A 21,404-nucleotide genomic window follows, 5' to 3' on the forward strand; every position below is an offset into this window, starting at 1 on the left:
CTGTTGGCTGTTTAGGACAAATAAACAAGAAAGGTAAGCACAATAAATGATTCCCTGTGCAGTATTTTTTGGCGAGCCTTTACTAATTTATGGCATGGTATGAGTCGCATATTGGCAAAAAATGAAAAATTAAAATCACATTGGTGTCCCCCCCAATCCTGACATTGGATCTGCACCCCTGAAAATCTGGATTATGGTTCTGCATTAAATCGACGCAGAGCCTATGCCGTAGGATTACGGCATAGTTTACGGCGTAGGGTACGCGGCGACACCTACATCCATGGGCGACACGCACCGTAGGCTACGGTGCGTGTCGCCGCGTACCCTACGTCGTAGTCTTTGCGTTGGTGTAACGCGGAACCATAAATCAACCTTTAGTCAAGCGGGTTCAAATCAAACTGTGATTTTTAACAAGATAATTTGGTGTGAACAAACAAAATGACAATATCATATTTTCAATATAAACTTCTACTATTCTGGCGTGCACAATATGAAATGGGTGAACAAAAAAAACTAATTTTCACACAAGTTCAGATAGATTTTAAACTTTGTGATCTTGAATATTCACAATAAAAAAGCCGAAAAAACAAGGTTTTTATTCTGTAATACGGTCATTTAAAGTATGCTGCAGTTTATGGGCAAGGAGGAGATAATAATAAAAACAATAAGGCATTTTAAGGTTAATAGCATCAACATTTCAGAGAGAGATTAAAATAAAAGATAATTTGATATATCAGCTAATAATTTTTTTTCAGAGTTATTTGACTTAATTTTTTTTATAGAGACAAAAAAACGTTCAAAAGCACATTTCACATTACGAGCATGGACTCAATGTGCTCAAAATACATAAACAAACAAAATTACAAGTTTACAATAACAGAAATAGATAACAAGTATGACAAGAGAAAAAACAATGATAACAACCATAATTCCATTTTAACAAAAGTGCGATCACCCAGCCAACCATGAGTTTACTCAAACGCCTGTTCAAAAAGGTCTGCTTTTAGTCTGCTTTTGAAAGTGGGCTGTTGGAGCAGACCTTGGAGCAGACCTTAGTTCCTGCAGAAAGGAATTCCAGAGAGTGTAGTAGTGAGTGAGAATGTTATCTACAAATTAAATCCAATAATTAAAATAAATAAAAGACTTTAATTGGCACCACACTGGTGCACTTAATGAATAAATGCCAGGTATAAGGGGGGGGGGGGTGTTATAGGGGTTAGGAGGAACTGAAGAAGGTGTCTGACCCTCTGATAGGTTGGAAGGGTTATAGGGGTTAGGGTTGGGGGTTATGGTTACTAACTAGGGTTGGGGGGGTTATGGGGGTTAACGGTACTAACTGGCATTGGTGGGGGGATTTAGGGGGTTGTGGGGGTTCCGGCCCCCAGCGGAGCTTTACCATTGACCCAGCAGCGTCACCTGGAGCTGGTTGAGGAGGAACTAAGGAAGTTGTCTGACCCTCTGATAGGTTGGGGGGGGGGGTGTTATAGGGGTTAGGGTTGGGGTTTATGGTTACTAACTAGGGTTGGGGGGGTTATAAGGGGTTAAGGGTACTAACTGGGTTGGTGGGGGGATTTACATTATTTTTTACAATTTGGAGTACATCATCACCAATACAGTCGCAGAGCTCAGCTGTTGTACTACTTCCTGTATGTCACTGCACTGAGTAAGGGTGAAGTTGGAAAGAGTGCTGACACTATGGTGCTGAGCAGAGGTAGAGTGGTCACGTGTGACTCCCGTCCACCAGCAGAGGAAGCCGCAATGTTGTTCCTAATGTTCAGGATTTTAGATTTGAAGTATAATGCATGTATTTGTATGTATTTCCCCAGATTTCCACGCAATTGGTGATGAATGGGACAATGAAGAAACTGTATAACATATTCAGGGAGTCATGAGTGAGGATATCCTTGGTTCTGTGCAATATTCCAATTGATTTAGATACCTTTGCCTTTAAATGATCAACATGTGGCTTCCAGCACAATGTATGATCTGTTACCGAGTGGATTGTAAACGGCTACTTGTCAGTAAGAAAATACCCTTTGATGACAGACGGAAGGCAGGCTTGCAAAAAAAGTAAAGTTTTAATGTGGTTCCAGGCCTGGACAACTTAGATTTTTCAACAAAAACCAAGCAACTCAAAAAACAGAAATCATAATTAAGCAGAGGTGTTGGCATCAACCTCTCCCCATGGCAGCCCACCTCTGTACTGAACCATTTCCCCTTTATATTTTCTCCTGACTCCACCCCTGGCTAAGCAATCAGCAAATCACAACAATAGACACAAGGTGTTCCCCATAAAGCAATCAGAGCTCTCAGGCAATCATGGCCGCTCCCAAATTACTGCATCTGCATGGATAGACACAAGTACAGCAGTTAAATTACATGTCACAGCAGAATGTGCACCTTCTGTGGGACTGAAATCAAACTCCTAATACTTGCTCATGAAAACAATAATACCAGCTACTCTGACAGAGTCTGCTCTGTCACATTTCTTACCCCCTATCCTTCTGGGTGGTGCATACCTGGTACAAGTGACAAATAGTCAGCTATGATATTTCGGCCCCCTGGACAGTACTCAATTGTAAAGCGGTATGGCTGAAGAGCCAGACACCAGCGCAGTATCCTGGAGTTTTGACTCTGCATTGAGTGCATCCACTTCAGGGCTCGATGGTCTGTTTGAAGCATGAACTCCCGTCCGAGCAGATAATACTTAAGTGAGTCCACTGCCCACTTTATGGCGAGTCCTTCCTTCTCGATGGTAGAGTATTTTTTCTCCCGGTCAAACAGCTTCCTGCTCAGGAACAGAATGGGCCTCTCTTCTCCAGGCTCTCCTTGGGCTAGTACAGCACCTAAGCCAACATCAGAGGCATCCACTTGTACAAGAAATGGGTTATTTAAATCAGGGCTCTTCAGAACAGGATCTTGACACAATAGCTCCTTTAACTTTCTAAAGGCCTCCTCACATTCATCAGTCCACGGAAGGTGGGACGAAGTAGTCTTCTTGGTGAGATTAGTTAATGGTGTAGCTATTGTGGCAAAATGAGGCACAAATCTTCGGTACCAGCCAATTAGACCCAGGAATGACCGTACTTGCCTCTTCGTCTGCGGTCTGGGTATCCCTCGAATGGTCTCCAACTTCTCCACCAGTGGCTTTATCTGGCCATGCCCGATGCGGTACCCCAGGTATTTCACCTCCTTCTGTGCCCACGAGCATTTCTTATGGTTGATGGTTAATCCAGCCTTCTGAAGCCTCTGGAGGACCTGCTCGAGGTGATGGAGATGCTCATGGAAGGTCTCACTGAAAATGATACAGTCGTCAAGATATGATGCTGCATATTGCCCACAATCAGCTAAAACAATGTCCATAAGTCGCTGAAATGTAGCAGGGGCTCCATGAAGACCGAACGGCATCACTGTATACTGATACAAACCAGTAGGTGTTCGAAAGGCTGTATAGGGTCTACAAGCAGCGGTGAGAGGGACTTGCCAGTAACCCTTACAAAGATCTAACGTGGTCATGTATTTAGCTTTGCCTAACCTTTCGAGCAGTTCATCGATTTTGGGCATTGGATAAGAGTCAAAACAGCTGACACTGTTCAACCTACGAAAGTCTGTGCAGAATCGAACATTTCCATCCTTCTTAGGAACCAAAAGAACAGGACTTGACCACTCGCTTTTTGAAGGCTCTATTATACCCATCTCCAACATGGTCACCACCTCTTTCCTCAAGGGATCCACCATTCTCTCAGGAACACGGTAGGGCCTCTGCCGGGTTGGTGTGGGAACCTTCAGAACGATGCCATGGCTGATAACATCTGTGAGACCTGGTGTGTCCTGGAAGAGAGGAGTGAATGTCTTCTGTACCTGGGCCAGCTGTTGTTTTTGCTCCTCACTCAGGTGTTCAGGATACTCAATGGCACCACCTTGAGGTCGGAGTGGCTCCATGTCAGTCTCATCATCTCCATCCTCTGCTACATGCACCATCATCACTGGTTTCACAGCCGGGGTCACATCTCTCTCCTTGAACTGTCTCAGCAGGTTGACATGCAGAATCTGCTTCTGGCGTTTCCTTTCGGGGCACAAGATTTCATAAGTTACTGGACCCACCCTTCTAGACACCACATAAGGGCCCTGCCATTTAGCCAGTAACTTTGATGTACCAGAAGGAAGCAGTAGCAATACCTTCTGCCCAGGTTTCAGTTCTCGCTCTCTGGCATGTTTGTCATACCACACCTTTTGCTTGGTTTGGGCCTCTCTCAGGTGCTCTTGGGCCATGCATCTCATCTTGTCCAGCTTGTCTCGCATCTGGAGGACGTAGAACGCAACACTGCACTGGGCAGGCTCTCCAGCCACCCAACCCTCTTTTAGTACATCCAGGGGACCCCTAACCTGCCTGCCATATACCAACTCAAAGGGTGAAAAACCAGTTGAGGCTTGTGGAACCTCTCTGTACGCGAAAAGCAGGAATGGAATCCATCTATCCCAATCCCTCCCCGACTCATCCACAAACTTTTTCAGCATGTTTTTAAGTGTACCATTAAAACTTTCCACCAAACCATCAGTTTCAGGTTGATATGGGGAAGTTCTAATGCCTGTGATGCCCAACTGCTTGTACAGAGTTTTCATCAAAGTTGACATGAAATTTGCACCCTGATCAGTTAAAATTTCTGCGGGAACACCAACTCTGGAAATCAGATCAATGAGACATCGGACCGCATGTTTGACTTGAATGGAGCGTAAGGGGTAAACTTCTGGGTATCGAGTAGCATAATCACAGATTACAAGGGCGAATCTATGCCCAGAACTACTTTTAACCAGTGGACCAATTATGTCCATACCAATGCGCTCAAATGGTGTGCCAATGATTGGTAAAGGCTGCAACGGTCCTCAATCTGCTTTGCGAAGTGGAGCTTCTTTTTGACACTCTGTACATGTCCTACAGTACTCCTGGACATCCTGATAAAGTCTAGGCCAATAGAACTTGCGACTGATTCTGTCATAGCTTTTCTGTTTACCTAGATGTCCTGCCCATGGAATGTGGTGTCCCAAATTTAGAATTAACTGATGGAATAATTTAGGAACAACCAATCTAGGTACATCACTGTCTCCATTGTACAACAGGTTATCCTTGAGGATGTATCTATCACCAATGAGATTAGCTGCTTTAACAGGTTCACCATCAACCTCACATACCTTAGCAAAGAGAGGTTGAAGCAAAGGATCAGCTCGCTGTAGCTCTTTAAAGTTGTCAGGGACCTGCCACTGTGGTTCCAGCAGAGTGGGGTCAGGATCTGGAGCGACCGGGACTGGATCCTGCACTCTGGCCTTCCCCACATGCTTGGCTTGACAGCGCTGTTTTTTATCCCTCCTAACCTTTGTACCACCTTCAAAAAGACTTTGATGGATATCAGGCAGGGGCTGCAAACCCTTAACCTGAGATCTTGTAACCACAGCACATGACTTTGACACAGCCTGAACAAGTCTAGTTAGAATGGGTAGATCATTCCCCAAAACAACGTCATATGCCAGTTTATCAACCACCCCCACCGTCATCAGATATGCTTGACCATCCACCCCAATATTTACAACAGCAGTAGGATACATTTGCTCTTCCCCATGAACACACCCCAACCCTACTAGGTTGTCAAAGTTTAAAGACTCATTAGCTACAAACTCTGCCTTCACCAGTGTCTGGGAACTACCTGTATCCAACAGTGCATTAGCATCCTGCCCATTAACGAGAACTGAAGTTGCATACCGGGGTTTGGGCCTAGACATTTTTACAGTGGGCTGGATTTCTGGTCTAGGCACATAGCACAGATTCACTTCTTTTGGTTTTTTAAGTGGACACAACGCTGCTTTGTGCCCTGGTTGATGACAATAAAAGCAGATAAGGCCCCCATTTTTAAACCTTGTCCCACCCCCTGCATCATGCTTGGTTAGAACCTCATCACCTTTAACCTGACCCACAGTCACCTTGTGGGGCCGAAAGGGCTCCCGATGTGGCTCCCGAGGTGGTTCCGGATGTGCAGCCAGATACCTCTCAGCAAGTCTCGCCGCCTCCTCCCCCGTCTGTGGTTGATGCTCTTTCACCCAAGTTCTGACATTTTGGTGGAGAACACGCAGGTACTGCTCTAGGATTAATGTCTCTGCCATCTGTTCCTTCGTCTTGGTCTCTGGTCGCATCCACCTCCTGTAGAGTCCCTTCAACCTGTTGTAGGTCTCCCTGGTCGACTCTCCTGCTGGTATACTAGTAGATCTGAAACGTTGGCGGTAGGTCTCTTCGGTCGCGTTGTACTTGGCAAGGACAGCAGCTTTGATGTCGGTGTAGAGGTGGGAACGCTGCTCATCCATGCTGGCATAGGCCTCCAACGCTCTACCTGTGAGAAGGGTGACAACACGAGCAGCCCACTCATCATGGTTCCACCAGCCAGGTTGTGGCGATGCGCTCGAAGCGGATGAAGAAGCTTTCCACATCTTCCCCTTCAGTGAACTCTGGGATCTTGGCCCCGTCATAACGGCGGATGGGCGGCTGCTGCTCTGGCTGAGCATGTGTTGCTGTAGTCCATCGGCTGGGCTGCTGGAGTTGTTGAGCTGGAGGGGGCAGATTATATAGGCTCTGGTGACTAGCAGGATCATCAGTCACACTTTCCAGTTTGGCTTTTTCATATAGAACATTTTTCAGATCTTCAAGCCCATCAAACAACAATTTCTCATGTCTCTGCTGGCGATACATGAATTCTCTCATTTCATTCATAAATTGTTGCCCAAACTGAAGGTTCTCTTGTGAAAGATGAGGTGAAGTACTTAAAGGGAAAGTTCGGTTTTTTACAACCTGGACCTTATTTCTGGCATTTTTTATGGTTGTATACTCACCCAGAGGTGTTTGGTGTCATTTGGAGTCCTTCGGAAGATATTAGGAGTTTTTTGCGAGCCGCTTCTCCATATAACGGTAGCGCATGAGGGCACCGCGGGACAGACGATGCAGCGTCTAAATAACACATGATTGCCGCGAAACTCTTCATTTCTTTTATGAATCACTAGATCTGCTTCCAGGACCTGTTGTCTTCATCCGGGGTTGTCTGTGTAACAAATAAATCAGTTTGTAAACAAGACCTCTGAACTCATGACGTCATCTCTGTGCGCGCACTCTGTCCTCCGTTCAGTGAGCTCTTCAGCCGTATACTCTGGCTCAAAACGGTAAGGACGTCTATCATATTCAAAGTTGTCGTCCACAACCTCAGAATTTGACAAATATTCAGACATGGATGGATCTCCCTTGACTGAAGAGCACCTGAGGGATACTATTTTTGCTAATACCCAAGCAGCACTCCATGCACCGCGTTCCTGTCTAAATATTCATACATGTTTCAAATAACTAACAGTAAACTAACAGTAGCGAACTCCAGCTGTACACGGAGCTGTGTCTGCGATGCGCGCACAGAGATGACGTCATGAGTTCAGAGGTCTTGTTTACAAACTGATTTATTTGTTACACAGACAACCCCGGATGAAGACAACAGGTCCTGGAAGCAGATCTAGTGATTTATAAAAGAAATGAAGAGTTTCGCGGCAATCATGCGTTATTTAGACGCTGCATCGTCTGTGTCCCGCGGTGCCCTCATGCGCTACCGTTATATGGAGAAGCGGCTCGCACAAAACTCCTAATATCTTCCGAAGGACTCCAAATGACACCAAACACCTCTGGGTGAGTATACAACCATAAAAAATGCCAGAAATAAGGTCCAGGTTGTAAAAAACCGAACTTTCCCTTTAACTTCAGTGGAGGGGGTTTCTCGGGTGGCTTCTTTGGCTTTACTGGAGGATCTGGGTGTAGCACCAGCTGCTGCTCCACGGCTAATTGGGGTGCCGTGGCCCCTTCCCCCATCAACTCCACCACCGACTCCTCCTCTGGCTCCTCCTCACGCTCATCGCCATCTTCCATCATCAGCCCTGGGGTTTTCCGGGTATTTCGAAGCGGTTTGCCACGCCCTCGCCCAGCCATTTAGGGTTTTCTACTGACAATTACTCCTGGGAGGCTTTACAAACCCACCACTGCCACCAATTGTTACCGAGTGGATTGTAAACGGCTACTTGTCAGTAAGAAAATACCCTTTAATGACAGACGGAAGGCAGGCTTGCAAAAAAAGTTAAGTTTTAAAGTGGTTCCAGGCCTGGACAACTTAGATTTTTCAACAAAAACCAAGCAACTCAAAAAACAGAAATCATAATTAAGCAGAGGCGTTGGCATCAACCTCTCCCCATGGCAGCCCACCTCTGTACTGAACCATTTCCCCTTTATATTTTCTCCTGACTCCACCCCTGGCTAAGCAATCAGCAAATCACAACAATAGACACAAGGTGTTCCCCATAAAGCAATCAGAGCTCTCAGGCAATCATGGCCGCTCCCAAATTACTGCATCTGCATGGATAGACACAAGTACAGCAGTTAAATTACATGTCACAGCAGAATGTGCACCTTCTGTGGGACTGAAATCAAACTCCAATACTTGCTCATGAAAACGATAATACCAGCTACTCTGACAGAGTCTGCTCTGTCACATGATCATAAACTCTTTCTATTTCAAAATAATTTATCATACTTTTTATGTGATTATTATGAGTGTACACATATTGCTATGTATATATTATTATTAAAGGTCTCCCACTATAATAATAATAATAACATTTGTACGCTTTTGAATACATTCATTATAGGACAAAGACTGCACAAGCAAAAATGGTGAATTTTGTGCAGCTGGAACACGGTTGAACTGTACTACTCGGGATTATTTCCCTTTAAGAACCGTGTAGTAGTGATTCCACTACGACACACCCACCACACGACCCGCCTCTGTCCTGCTGGGAGAGACTTCCCACAACTAAGTACACACAGCTGCTTTGATAACTTAGGCTTTCTGTTCTTTGTAAATGAAACTGAAAGTAACTTCATTCCTGAATATAACGGGAGAGGCTCAGCCTTGAGCTGCCATTAGCAGGAAAATTGTTGTACTTTACTTTCATACTTCAACTACAACTTCAGATGAGGTATTCTGAAAAACCTATATGAATTCCTTGGTTAGAAACAACACATCCTCAATGTAACGGATGTTTCTTAAGGTAGGTAGGTCTTTTTTCCCCAGTTTGTAGATATTGTTTTTGACTCTTTTTTTATCTGGCTGTGTTCCGTTATATTTTACAGAAATGTTTTCTTGGTATTGTAAACAATAATTATGAGTGATAATGACTAATAGAAGTTCAACTCAGACATAAAATTACTGAGAGTGCATTTTTAACTTGATGATGAAATAGGTAATATATGATAAAAGTTCTCAATGTAATTTGATTGTCAGTATGACTAATGAGAGACCAGAGAGGACATTTAAAACTACCGGTAACAGGTACACAGACAAAGCTTGATAAATGACGCCAAACAAAGTTCCCCACTGACCCATCCAAAGCACAGTTTCCGAGGCAGAATAATAACAGGAAAATCTATCCATCCGAGACTCAGACAAACAGTACTGAGAAAAACCTTTGGGAGGCAACACATAGCAACAATAAGTAAGTAAATAACAACAGGAACCAGTTACTTAACAGTAACAATAGCACACAATCAAGAAAGGGTCTCAAATATATAGGGTCTAAAATCACATACATGTAAAGTAAATTTTAAGCCACGGAAAAAACATTTGTTGTGAGTTTTCTCAAGTTTGTTTTGAATGTTAAGTTGCAAAAAAATATTGATGTGGGAAATTAAGTTTATATATACAGAACGGCAGTTGAAAACTTGAAGTGGCTAATTTACTTTTTTATTATTATTGTTTTGTTCTTTTGATTTGATTCAGATCTGGCATTCACATATTGGAACATCAAACCTTTTATTGTCTGTCATAATATTCAATTTATTAATGGGGGCGCAAAGCAACAAAAAAATGCACCAGGTTTTAGGATGTTAATGATCACACATCCTATAATATGCTGATGCAAGATATCTGATGATCTGCTCTTGTTGATCTGTACTTTAAAATTAGCAACACTGCTAAAACCTTGGAAGCAGACCTGGGGAGGGAATGGGAAGTTTGATGGGGGAGTGGATGTGCTTTGTTTCTATTGCTTTGCCTTCAAATCCTCTTTTTTTTTATATGCTGAAGAGGATTGGAGACACAGTCATAAAAAGGTCAAGTTTTTTGTTGTTTTTATCTCTCTTTATCTTAGAATTTTGTGGTTAAATTCAGAATTCAGACCTTTTCTAATTAGAAGTACGAATGCCTGAAAGCAACTCATTCTCATGTAGAGCCTTGCTGGAGGATGTCACTTACAGATTTTACTCTTCACTTCTCTGTGGCCTCCATCAGATGGAGCTACCGAACTGTCTCCATCAGGCAGACTGTGTTGCATATTTGTACAAGCTGTGGGCGTTTAAAATTAGAACTAACATTACAAGAAACTGTGTGTTGTTTCTTACCTGCTGTAGAATGACATTACTGTCTGGCACTTACTCCACTGCAGCACTCTTTCCAGTCTCATCATCGTCTTTAAAAAAATAAATAAAAATGTTTTCATAAAATTCCTCAGGCCTCTACTTTCCTCCTATCTCTTCTGCACACCAGACTTACGCTGGCCAGACATTCTCAAATTTTACTTGAGCTGGCTGAATGAACTCAAACAAGAGTCAAAGGTTGTGTCGGTGACCAAACATTTTAGGGGGGTAGGGGTGTTTTTGGCCACTATTTCAAGGACAGTTAGGAAGAAAGAAATATAAAATGGTTTTATGTAACTCAAATATTATATGTTTCCAGAAATAGGCCGATTTTAAGTGCTGATTTGCAGGAGAGCCTTGTACTTAATACTCAAGCTGCACTTACAACTTAAGATAACATATTCTAAACAATATATGTGAACTTATAAATTTAAAAATTACAAATAAAAATATAGATTTGAAAGATATTCCCTGCAGGTCACTATTTATTCTTCTGGTCACAATTCATAGTTTTTCTATATTGTTTTTTTTTTTTTTCATGCCGATTATTGTTGCATGATACAACACAGTGATATAGTTGCTATAATATTACATGTTTTCATTTTTACTTTACACTGGACAAGGTTTGAACATTCAGGACCAAATGGGTCGACATGACTGAGAGTGTGTCTCCAAAAATGGATAGCTCAGAGGAGGAAGAGGTAAGATGCAATAAAAAACAAAAGGACTCAAAACATAGAGTCCCTTTTCTTTTGGTAATTATCTTCATTTTTATTTCCCATATTTATCAAGGAATTCTTTGATGCATCAGATTCCTTCCTTGAACCTCACAGTGCTGAAAGACACTCTCCTGTCTCGCTGCAGGCTGACTGTAAGTTTTACTGATGCAAGTGTAGAAGTGCAACTTTCAGAATGTTTTATAAATGTTGTATGTTGTATAAAATATGCTTTTTATTCTTGTAAATGATGTTTCACAAAGATTATATGAAGACACAGAGTGTTGTTTTCTCCTCTGACAGATGTTCCTCCTCCAGGAGAAGTAACAGTCCTCCATGTTGGCAGTGAGACAGTTTCACTTGAGTTTGAAAGCAGCTCTTCCTCCGGTAGATACAAGCTTCATGTCGATTACAGCTGTAACACACAGAGAGGCAGCGTGGACACTGACGACAGTGACAGTGTAGAGGTTGAGGGATTAAACTCTGGGACTGAGTATACTTTCAACATCAAAAGGATATCAGAAAATGGAACTGAAAGCAACGTCACCTCTTTGTCTGTATTTACAGGTAAATCTGGCATAAAAATGTTATGTTTGAATGAAATTTGTACATATTATGAAGGCATTCATTTGCTTATTGGCATATTGTAGGGCAATTTACATTTTACATTGATTGTGTTGAGTTTATTGTAATGGCTTGTGGCAGTCTGCAAAGAAAATGATTGTCTCATATTTGATCTCGTATTGTATCATATTGGATGATATGAAAGAAGAAAAAAAAATTGTATCTCCAAATACAGGGAAAAGATCACTTAAATGTCTCACTCCCTTTCGAATATGTACTTTGTTATGTCTCATGTTAAGACGATTGTCTTCTTTCTTTCTTTTTTTATATGATTCATATTCGAAATAAACACTACTACTACTACTACTAAATGTAAGAAACTTTGTATGTGTTACTCTCACAGAACCGGTTCCTCCTGCTGGGATAACAGTCTCTAATGTCACCAGTGAGTCACTGTCTCTGCAATGGGATCCTCCAGCTGGTGAAGTGGAGTCTTGCATTGTGACCTGCTGCAGTGGAGGAGAAACTGTGGAAGAGATGACAACAAACACAAACAGTGTTACATTCAGCAGCCTGAAGCCAGGAGTGTCTTATTCCCTCCATGTTACTGCACAACTGAGAAATGGAACTACAAGCACCCCAGCTTCAATAACTGTCAAAACAAGTAAGTAAAAGAAAAAAACATAAAACTTGCAAAAACTCTATATGTAGAAAGAATGAGTTCAATAGACATAGACATAGATATACAGTAGTATATTGACATACATACCAATCAAAGTTTCCCTTTCGTTTGAATTGAAAGAATCCATACTAGGAGTGAGTCTGCTAGCTTCTTCCTGCCATACGCACACATATGCATAAAAGAATAGATTAGAACAGAATAGACCCCTAGCTTGTTGGTAATGAGTACAACATATTTTGGTGGGCAGGACATACTGGAGCTGGAGGCAAAACAACTTCCACTGTAACCTGGGTGCAGTGTTTAACTGTATTTAAAGTTAACTAGTTTTGAAAGTTATGAAGGAAGATAACATTTGTAAATCAGTGACCAATCCGAGTACATAAGATTGCTTAATCACCAGGACCATCAGTGTTGCTTAAAGAATTTAACCCTGGCTGTTTCTCATTAGATGGGCATGATAAACACCAGTGTTGATATTATGTTATACACATAACAGTAAATGCCTAGGGGACTGTCTTCATGTGGTGACACTGAAATATAAAGCTGTGTGTCATCGGCATAAGTATGGTAGGAAATGTTGTGATGTTCCATAATCTGAGCTAGGGGTAGCATATAGATGTTGAATAGAAGCGGTCCGAGAATGGACCCTTGAGGAACCCCACATGTGATCTTGGTTCTCTTAGACTCATGGTTTCCAATTGACACAAAAAAGGCCCTATCTTGCAAGTTTGAACCATTGAAGCACAGTGCCGGTAAGTCCCACTCACTTTTCCAGTCTGCTGAGAAGAATGTTATGATCAACTGTGTCAAATGCAGCACTCAGATCCAGTAATACCAGAACAGAGGATTTGCCTGCATCATTATTCAGATGAATATCATTTAAGACTTTGCTGAGTACAGTCTCAGTGCTGTGGTGTGGCCGAAATCCAGACTGAAATACATTAAAGAGGTTGTTTTGCATCATAAAGGCATGGATTTGTTGGAAAACGACCTTTTCAATGATTTTCCCCAAAAATGGCAGATTTGATATTGGCCTATAGTTACTAAGTGTTGTAGCATCCAGATTGATTTGTTTAGAAGAGGTTTTATTACTGCAGTTTTCAACGCCTGGGGAAACTGGCCTCTTTGAAGAGAAGTATTTATTATCTGCAATACATCCGGAGCTATGCAGTTTAAAACTGTTTTAAAAAAGTTTGAAGGCAGAATATCAAGACAGCATGCTGTGGGCTTTACTTTTGAAACCGTTTCCGTTAGGGTTGTATAATCTAAGGGGCAGAACTGTCCCAGCTTTACTAGAGGACGGCAAGGCTGGAGTGTTATCATTCCTGGGTTGGAGCTGCACATTGCTTGTCTTATCTGTAATATTTTGTTTGTGAAAAAGGCAGCAAAGTTATTGCAGGCATTTTCAGACAGCAGCTCAGGGGGGATTGAGGCTGTGGGGTTTGTCAGTCTTTCTACCAGAGAAAACAGTGTGCAAGCATTATTACTGTTTTTATCAATAATATGTGAAAAATACGATTACCTTGCATTCTTCAGTTTCTGGTTATAGTTGCAAAGACTCTCTTTATTAATGTTGTAATATACCTGAAGTTTGTTTTTGCGCCACCTGCGTTCTGCTTGTCTACATATCCTTCTCTATGCTTTAACCAGTGTGGCGTTTCTCCAGGGTGACTTTTTACTCCCGGACAGAACTTTGGTCTTAATTGGGGCGATAGAATCAATAACAGTCATAACATTGGAACTGAAACTGTTAACGAGGTCATCAACTAGAACTGAGGACAGGGTTGTTGATGGTGTAAAACCCTGGGTGAATAATGCACAGGTGTTATCATTTATATAACGCTTTCTGATTTCCTCTGCTTCACCTTTCATAGGATTGGCAACAGTGGTCATTTTAAACAATACACAGTAGTGATCACCACAACCTCTGAGATATTAAGACCCTTGGAAATAATTCAATCTAGAACATGTCCTCGGTTATGCATTGAATCTTTGACATTCTGGGAAAGCCTAAAATTATCCAGCATATTTAAAAGTTCCTTAGCACATCCATCTTTGGGATTATCAACATGAATGTTAAAATCACCCACTAAAAGAACACAATCCATGCACATAATTGACAGTAGTTTGGCAAACCCATCAAAAAACCTTGCATCATATTTGGGGGGTCTGTAGATGGTCACTAAGATTGCTCGACAGGGGGATTTTAACTGAATGGCAACATATTCAAAGGAATCAAATTGACCAGACATTTTATTGCATTGAAAGCTGTCCTTGAACAGAGTGGCAACTCCGCCTCCTCTCTTATGTATTCTTGCTTCACTAAAGAAACTAAAATTCTGGGGTGTTGACTCAATAAGAACTGCTGCACTATTATCCTGACTTAACCACGTTTCAGTTAAAAACATAAAATCAAGGTTGTGCTCGTTAATAAAATCATTGATTAAGAAAGATTTGCCAACCAGAGACCTAAAAAAGGGCTAAATGTAAATGTAAGTCCTTAACAGGAGACACTGGTGAGTTTCGAGGATGACATGCTATACTCAACAGATTGGCAGATTTAATTGAACTTTTTTCATTTCAGACTGAAGTTACTGGAAACAGTCATGGAGGCTAGACTATTGCGGATTCCAATTCAAATCTCTTAGCCGTCTGTGAGTCTTTGGTTGGGTTCGACTGGTCTGTAGATAAGTGACACGCAAGAAGGCTACAAAAGCTGAAATCCAGATGTGTCTTGAGGATGTTAATTCATAGAACATAAGTTATCACAGCGTAGCAGGAATGGATTTAAGAAATAATCAACTAGAAAAATAAACTGCAAGTCATAAATGGATGGGTCAACCCAGACCAGACTCTCACGCCCACAACCACGTGACCCCTCGCACCTCTGCAACACACACCAATGCCTCGTACACCCATTCACAGCCACAATGTCCCCTACATAGACTAAAGGCAGAAGTGAATATTTGGGAACAGCATTTTGGTTTCGTGTAAAAAAAAAAAAAAGAGTACTACTATTTACTTTGAGGATATTGATGGAGAAGTACAGAGAAGGTCAAACGGAGCTACATTGTGTCTTATTTTTTGAGGAAGTCTGAAGTAGCTGAGAACCCTGGAGTGGTGCAGAACATCTATGGAAGTCAAAAGACAGGGCTGAGGTGTTCTATAGGTGTGACAGAGGGGTTCAATATGGAGATAAGACTCTTGGATCAACCCTTTATGTTTGCTATGGTTTTGGACAGGTTGAGATATGAGGTTAGATAGGAATCTTCCTGGACTATGTTATTTGCAGATGAGCATTATCAAGCATTATCAGACAACCAGTACTACCTGTAGGTAATATTCATTGGGACAACAATTGCTATCAAATACAAAACTCGGTTTTTTACTTTTTTTTTTTAACCATTTTCTGTATCTCCACAGAGACCAAACTGGAAAGCCTTTTGGAGGATCTGGGGTTGACTCCGTACTACAGAGAGAAACTAACACTCAGCAAGATCCTGGAGATTGATGAGAAAACCATCACGGATGTTCCTGTCAAGAGTAAATCAGATCTTCCATGGTATTTTCTAAAGAAACTGATGATGGTGAATGTAACAGCTAGAAATATGAAGGGTTCATCAGCTTATGAGTCAACGTATGATGATTCATCACGGACCAAGTTAGATTTCAGGGATCTACTTGTCAGTCCAAACACAGGTGACACACTAAACCCTCTCGACATAATCACTGCTCTCTTTCTGTGTTCAGATGCTTTTGTACAACAAGAAATGGCACTAAAAATGTCGATGTGTCAGTTTGCTGTGCCTCTGCTGCTTCCCAGCTGTGATACAGAACAGTGTACACTCATGTTGTGGGCCATGAGAGACATTATTAAGAAGTACAGACCTCCAGCTCTTTCACAATCCAAGGGTTTCATTGAAGAAAGAATAGTTGATTCTCAAGTTCCAATGATCTCTTTTGTGAGACTGGGTAACTGCTCCTTGTCAAAGTCAGAGATCCTCAATAAGCTTCTCAGCAATTCTCAGCAGTACCACGACACCTTTGTTCACCACAACATGGAGGGTGGTGACAGTCCAAAAAGAACATCCAATGGACTGACAGAAATCACCTGGTACCTTCCTTGTGGCAACACAAACATTGATCATTTCAATCAACCAGTGGCTGTTGCTAATCTTCATGGGGACATTGCTTCAATCGAAACACAATACTCCTTTCTGTGTCAGACATCTGCAGCAGTTTTTGTGTTCTTTGACCATTTGGACTCTGAGTGCAAAATTCTCACAAACCAAAACAATAAAGCGCAAATCTTCTTGGTGGGAGACGGTGAGAGCAAGAACTTCAGCTTAGAAACACTAGAAAATGTAGTAACGGCACTGGACTTGACAACAAACAATGTTGTTATTAAGACAAAACAGAAAAATGATGCAGATTTTATCAAATGTTTGAGGAAAAAGGTGAGTGATGTAGTTGAAAACCCACAAATGAAGATGCCAATAGCAAATATGGCTGTCGTTGCTCATGAACTGGGAATCCGGGTTGATGAAGACTCTCCAGAGTGTCAGGCTGGAAAGAAGAGTGCAGATGCCATCACTGAAGAAATTCAAGACCTTCTTCAGTATAAAGAACAACAACTTCCCCTGCAAGGCCAAATATGGAAAGAACTCACTGGCTTAGAAAAAGAGGAATTTCGTCTTCACAAAGTTGGATCTAAGAACATAGAAATCTACAAAAGTGACCTACAAGAACAGAAGAAAAAATTGCGAAAAGAGCAAAGCTCTTTTAAGCTGTCCCCAGCTATGACATGCTTCATCAATGAAATATCCAGACCGGTAATAGAAAGGTGTTATTTCCTGAAATGGATGCGAATGAACCTTGATAACGTCTCTCGTTTAAAACTCTCCGCACTAAGAGAGCTGTACAAGGAAAAGTGCACAGATTCTGCAAACAAAGAGGAGGTGAAAGAAATTGACAGACAACTTTCCAGCAGCTCTCTGGGGATTGAACATTTCTTCCGTGAAATGGGCCAGATCTATGAAGCTTCCCTCTCACTTCCAGAAACACACGCATCACGTCAACAATTTCAACATCTACCCAAACTCTGTGCACAGTTGCTGCTTGATGGATTTCCTCTTGAACTTGTTGATGGAGATGCATCCAACATACCTCTGAGATGGGTGAGTGACGTTCTCACTCAGCTGAATCTCTTGGTGTCTCCAAAGAACAAAATACGGGTAGTTACAGTCCTTGGAGTTCAGAGCACTGGAAAGTCCACTCTCCTGAACACCATGTTTGGAGTGCAGTTTGCAGTCAGCAGTGGTCGATGTACTCGGGGTGCCTTCATGCTGCTCATCAGAGTCAATGAAGACATCAAAAGAGAATTTGGCTGTGACTTCATGGTGATCATTGACACCGAGGGCTTAAAGTCACCAGAACTGGCTCAGCTGGACAACAGCTATGAGCATGACAATGAGCTTGCAACGCTTGTGGTGGGGCTGAGTGATATCACCATTATCAATATTGCAATGGAGAATTCAACTGAAATGAAGGACATTCTGCAAATAGTGGTTCACGCTTTCCTCCGGATGAAGGAGGTGGGCAAAAAACCAAAATGTCAGTTTGTTCATCAAAACGTTTCTGATGTTTCTGCTCATGAGAAGAACCTACGAGACAGAAAACTGCTCCTGGAACAGTTAAATGAGATGACCCAAGCAGCAGCCAAAATGGAAAAGAGAGAGGAGAACAAAAGCTTCACTGATGTGATGGAGTACAGTCCAGACACTGGGAACTGCTACGTTCCTGGACTCTGGAATGGAAGCCCACCAATGGCACCAGTCAATGTGGGATACAGCGAGACTTTATACGAGCTCAAGAAGAACACCATCCAACAACTGGGGGAGTGTGTATCATCTGCTAATGATTTGTTGGAGTTTAAAGAGTGGATGACCAGTCTGTGGAATGCTGTGAAGCACGAAAACTTCATCTTCAGCTTCAGAAACAGCCTTGTAGCTGACGCATACATGAAGCTCTGCACAGAGTTCAACAAATGGGAGTGGGAATTCAAGAAAGCAATGTACAGCTGGGTTTCCAACGCAGAAACAAAGATTTCCAACTTTGGTACAGTCGCTGCAAAGTCTCAAATATCTGATATGGAAGAATTTCTTGCTCAGTTAAAATGGGAAGCAACCACAGAGCTGTCTAAATGGGAGAAGAAGCTCCTTGACAATCTGGAGGAATACTTCAAGCAGACAGATGGACATGTCCATTTGGTTCAAGGACACAAAGAGGAATTTAACAATTGTGTAAAGAGTCTTTATCGAGAAATTGAAAATTCTGTCGTAAATCAGCTCACAGCAGCAGCGGATATCAAACGGGGAATGAAAGAAGTCGACAAAATCAAGGAGAACCACACAAAAGAAATAGAAAAGGCAGTGAGTGAATTGATTACTGAGTGTCGAAAGAAAAATGTCCAAATGACAGACAGAGAGTTAAACATAGAGTTTGATAAGGTGTGGAGTGAAACACTGAGGAAGATGTCTTTCTCTGAACTAAAACGCACCGATGTCTTCACAGATGTGAGCCACTATCTGAGAGAAAGTGTTTCACACAAAGGGAGTCATGCATGTGAACTCCTGAGTGGAAAAAGCCTTGAAAAGTGTGGGTTGGCAGCTTTCAAATACAAACCTCAAGGATTGCTTGGAAAAATAAAACACAAAGTCAGGGGTTGGTTAACTCTTCAAGATCTTGTGAAAACCAGACAAAAATTGGCTGACAATATAATCGCTATCTCTCTGAACTTCGCAAAAGACAAAAAGAAAAGAAAAACCAACTACCACAATACTTACATCCAGGAGATCCTTCATATGATCGATGAAAGGCTGAACAATGCTGATGTTGACACAAACATTGAGTTTGAAGTTTCTCTTAAGCAGCACATCTGTGCAGTTGCAGCCAGAAACTTTCAGAAAATGCAAGAAGACTTCATACAAGCAAATGACCCCAAGATCCTTCTGGGTAGAAACAAGAAAAAGTTCTGTGCAGATTTCAAAGATGTTTTCCACAAACGAGACCAGTGCCAGAAGAAGGCTGAAGAGTTCACAGAACAATGTCTGAAACCTGCTGTTGAAGACTTTGTCTACCGTTCTCTGGGTCCAAATATCACAGAAGAAATGATGAGAAGTAAAGCGTTCAGCACACGAACCTCCTTCCAGGGTTCAGTTCTGCTGGATTTGCTGTCAAAGGAAGACTTCATCAGCTATCTGAGCTGCATTTGCAATTATGAGGATTATGTTAAAACATGGATACTTGAACAAATAAAGGAGCACTTCTCAGATGCATCTAAGATATCTGGGTATGAGGAAGAACATCTCAAGTCGAGCATCAAAAATATAAAGGATGCCATGGAAAAGGCCAATTCAGAGAAGAGTGCTGACCTGAAGACATTTGTTAAACGCATCTGCAAAGAACTCGGTGATAAACTAGTAATTTCCCAGGATGCTCTTGGTGCCTTCATGATCCTGAACAACGCTGACCGGAAACAGTTTTCTAAGTCACTCATTGAGTCTGTGGAGAAGATAGAAAAAACACTTAAGAAAACGTTTAAAGACACAACCTTCGAAACCAAAGTAGAACATCTCTGTGTGAATCCTCAGACTGAGCTTTTCAACAGAGTGGTTGGTTGTGGGAAACAGTGTCCATTCTGTAAAGTTCCCTGTGAAGCAGGAGGACAAGATCACACTATTCACTTTGCTTCCCTGCATCGACCAGAAGGTCTGGGTATATACAGGTGGGACGGTTCAGAAAAACTTGTATCTGACATTTGCACATCTCTTGTGATCAGTAACTGCTGCTTTCGCTGCCGCGCCACTAAAAACGAGTGGCATCCTTACAAATCTTATGTGGACATTTTTCCAGACTGGCACATCCCTCCTGACGGGAGCCTTGAGGCATCAGACTTCTGGAAATATGTGATGACCAAGTACAACAATCAATTTGCTGAGGCATATAATGCAAATCCTGCTGACATTCCTGAAACTTGGAAGAAAATTAAAAAAGAACAGGCAAAAGCGAGCCTTAAAAAGTCATTTAACATCAAGTGAGTTGTTTCTTCATTCACCATTAATTTAGTTTCCTACTGATCACTCTGGAAGCAGCAACGGTTACAAAACTGAACATTGTCTTTACTAATTTACATCTGACTTTACACACTCTGAAATGTAATTGAGGTACAAATTAGGAACCAAACCCCTATGCGGGGCAATTTTACCGACTGTTTTAATGCTAATCTCACAGATTCTCATGTTTAAAATAAGTTTAATATCTTTGTGATTTCAGTCTGAAATAATCATTCTTGGAACGTAGACAGGAAACGGTAATCTTTAATATTACTACAGATGAGAAAACACATTTTTATGTTGTCCATCTTTATATCTTTTATAACATTTACAAGGTTTTCACACAGCATATATTTTGTTGATTACTTTATGACAGTGTAATATTTATGTCTATTTTTTTCAATCACTGTAAGTTCCAATAAGTAAATCTTTAGATATGATAGTGAGTGTTCTTGCTTTTTACATAATTGCATGTATTTTCAAAGTACAATTGACCTTTTTTCAAGCCCCGCCCCTGTTGCTAGGTCAGACAAAACAGTCATCTCTCCCATCCTTTCCCATTGTAAAAACAGGTTTTACATCACTTTATTTCTTATTAATGTACCAAAGCAAATCAACAGCAACCAGATATAAATAAAAAGGGACACTTCGGGTACCATGTAGTGAGTTTACAAAACTGAGATTTTTGGCGAAAACAAGATTTTTTTGATTAGCTTAGCTAAGATCATGGTGGAAGAGTTGAACTGCGAGCGTGGCCGTCCACATAGCTTTATCCAAAGCAGACATTTTTCGTAATTTACCGTTGGCTTTGGGATAAAATGTATTCCTGTGATTCTCTGTGGGTAGCG

At 41.6% G+C, this 21,404-nt stretch overlaps 1 protein-coding gene across 1 annotated transcript; it reads left to right on the plus strand.

Moving 5' to 3' along the window:
* Positions 1-11,266: 11,266 nt before the first annotated feature.
* Positions 11,267-20,798, plus strand: LOC133458762 (interferon-induced very large GTPase 1-like; the record flags this gene model as incomplete). The annotated part of the gene is made up of 4 exons (XM_061738965.1): positions 11,267-11,351; positions 11,500-11,763; positions 12,164-12,424; positions 15,866-20,798. Coding segments are annotated over 4 exons (5,286 nt in total), but the record flags the coding sequence as incomplete, so codon positions are not given.
* Between the last annotated feature and the right edge of the window lie 606 nt (positions 20,799-21,404).

Source organism: Cololabis saira, chromosome 13, assembly GCF_033807715.1.
Source record: "Cololabis saira isolate AMF1-May2022 chromosome 13, fColSai1.1, whole genome shotgun sequence".
NCBI lineage: Eukaryota > Metazoa > Chordata > Actinopteri > Beloniformes > Belonidae > Cololabis > Cololabis saira.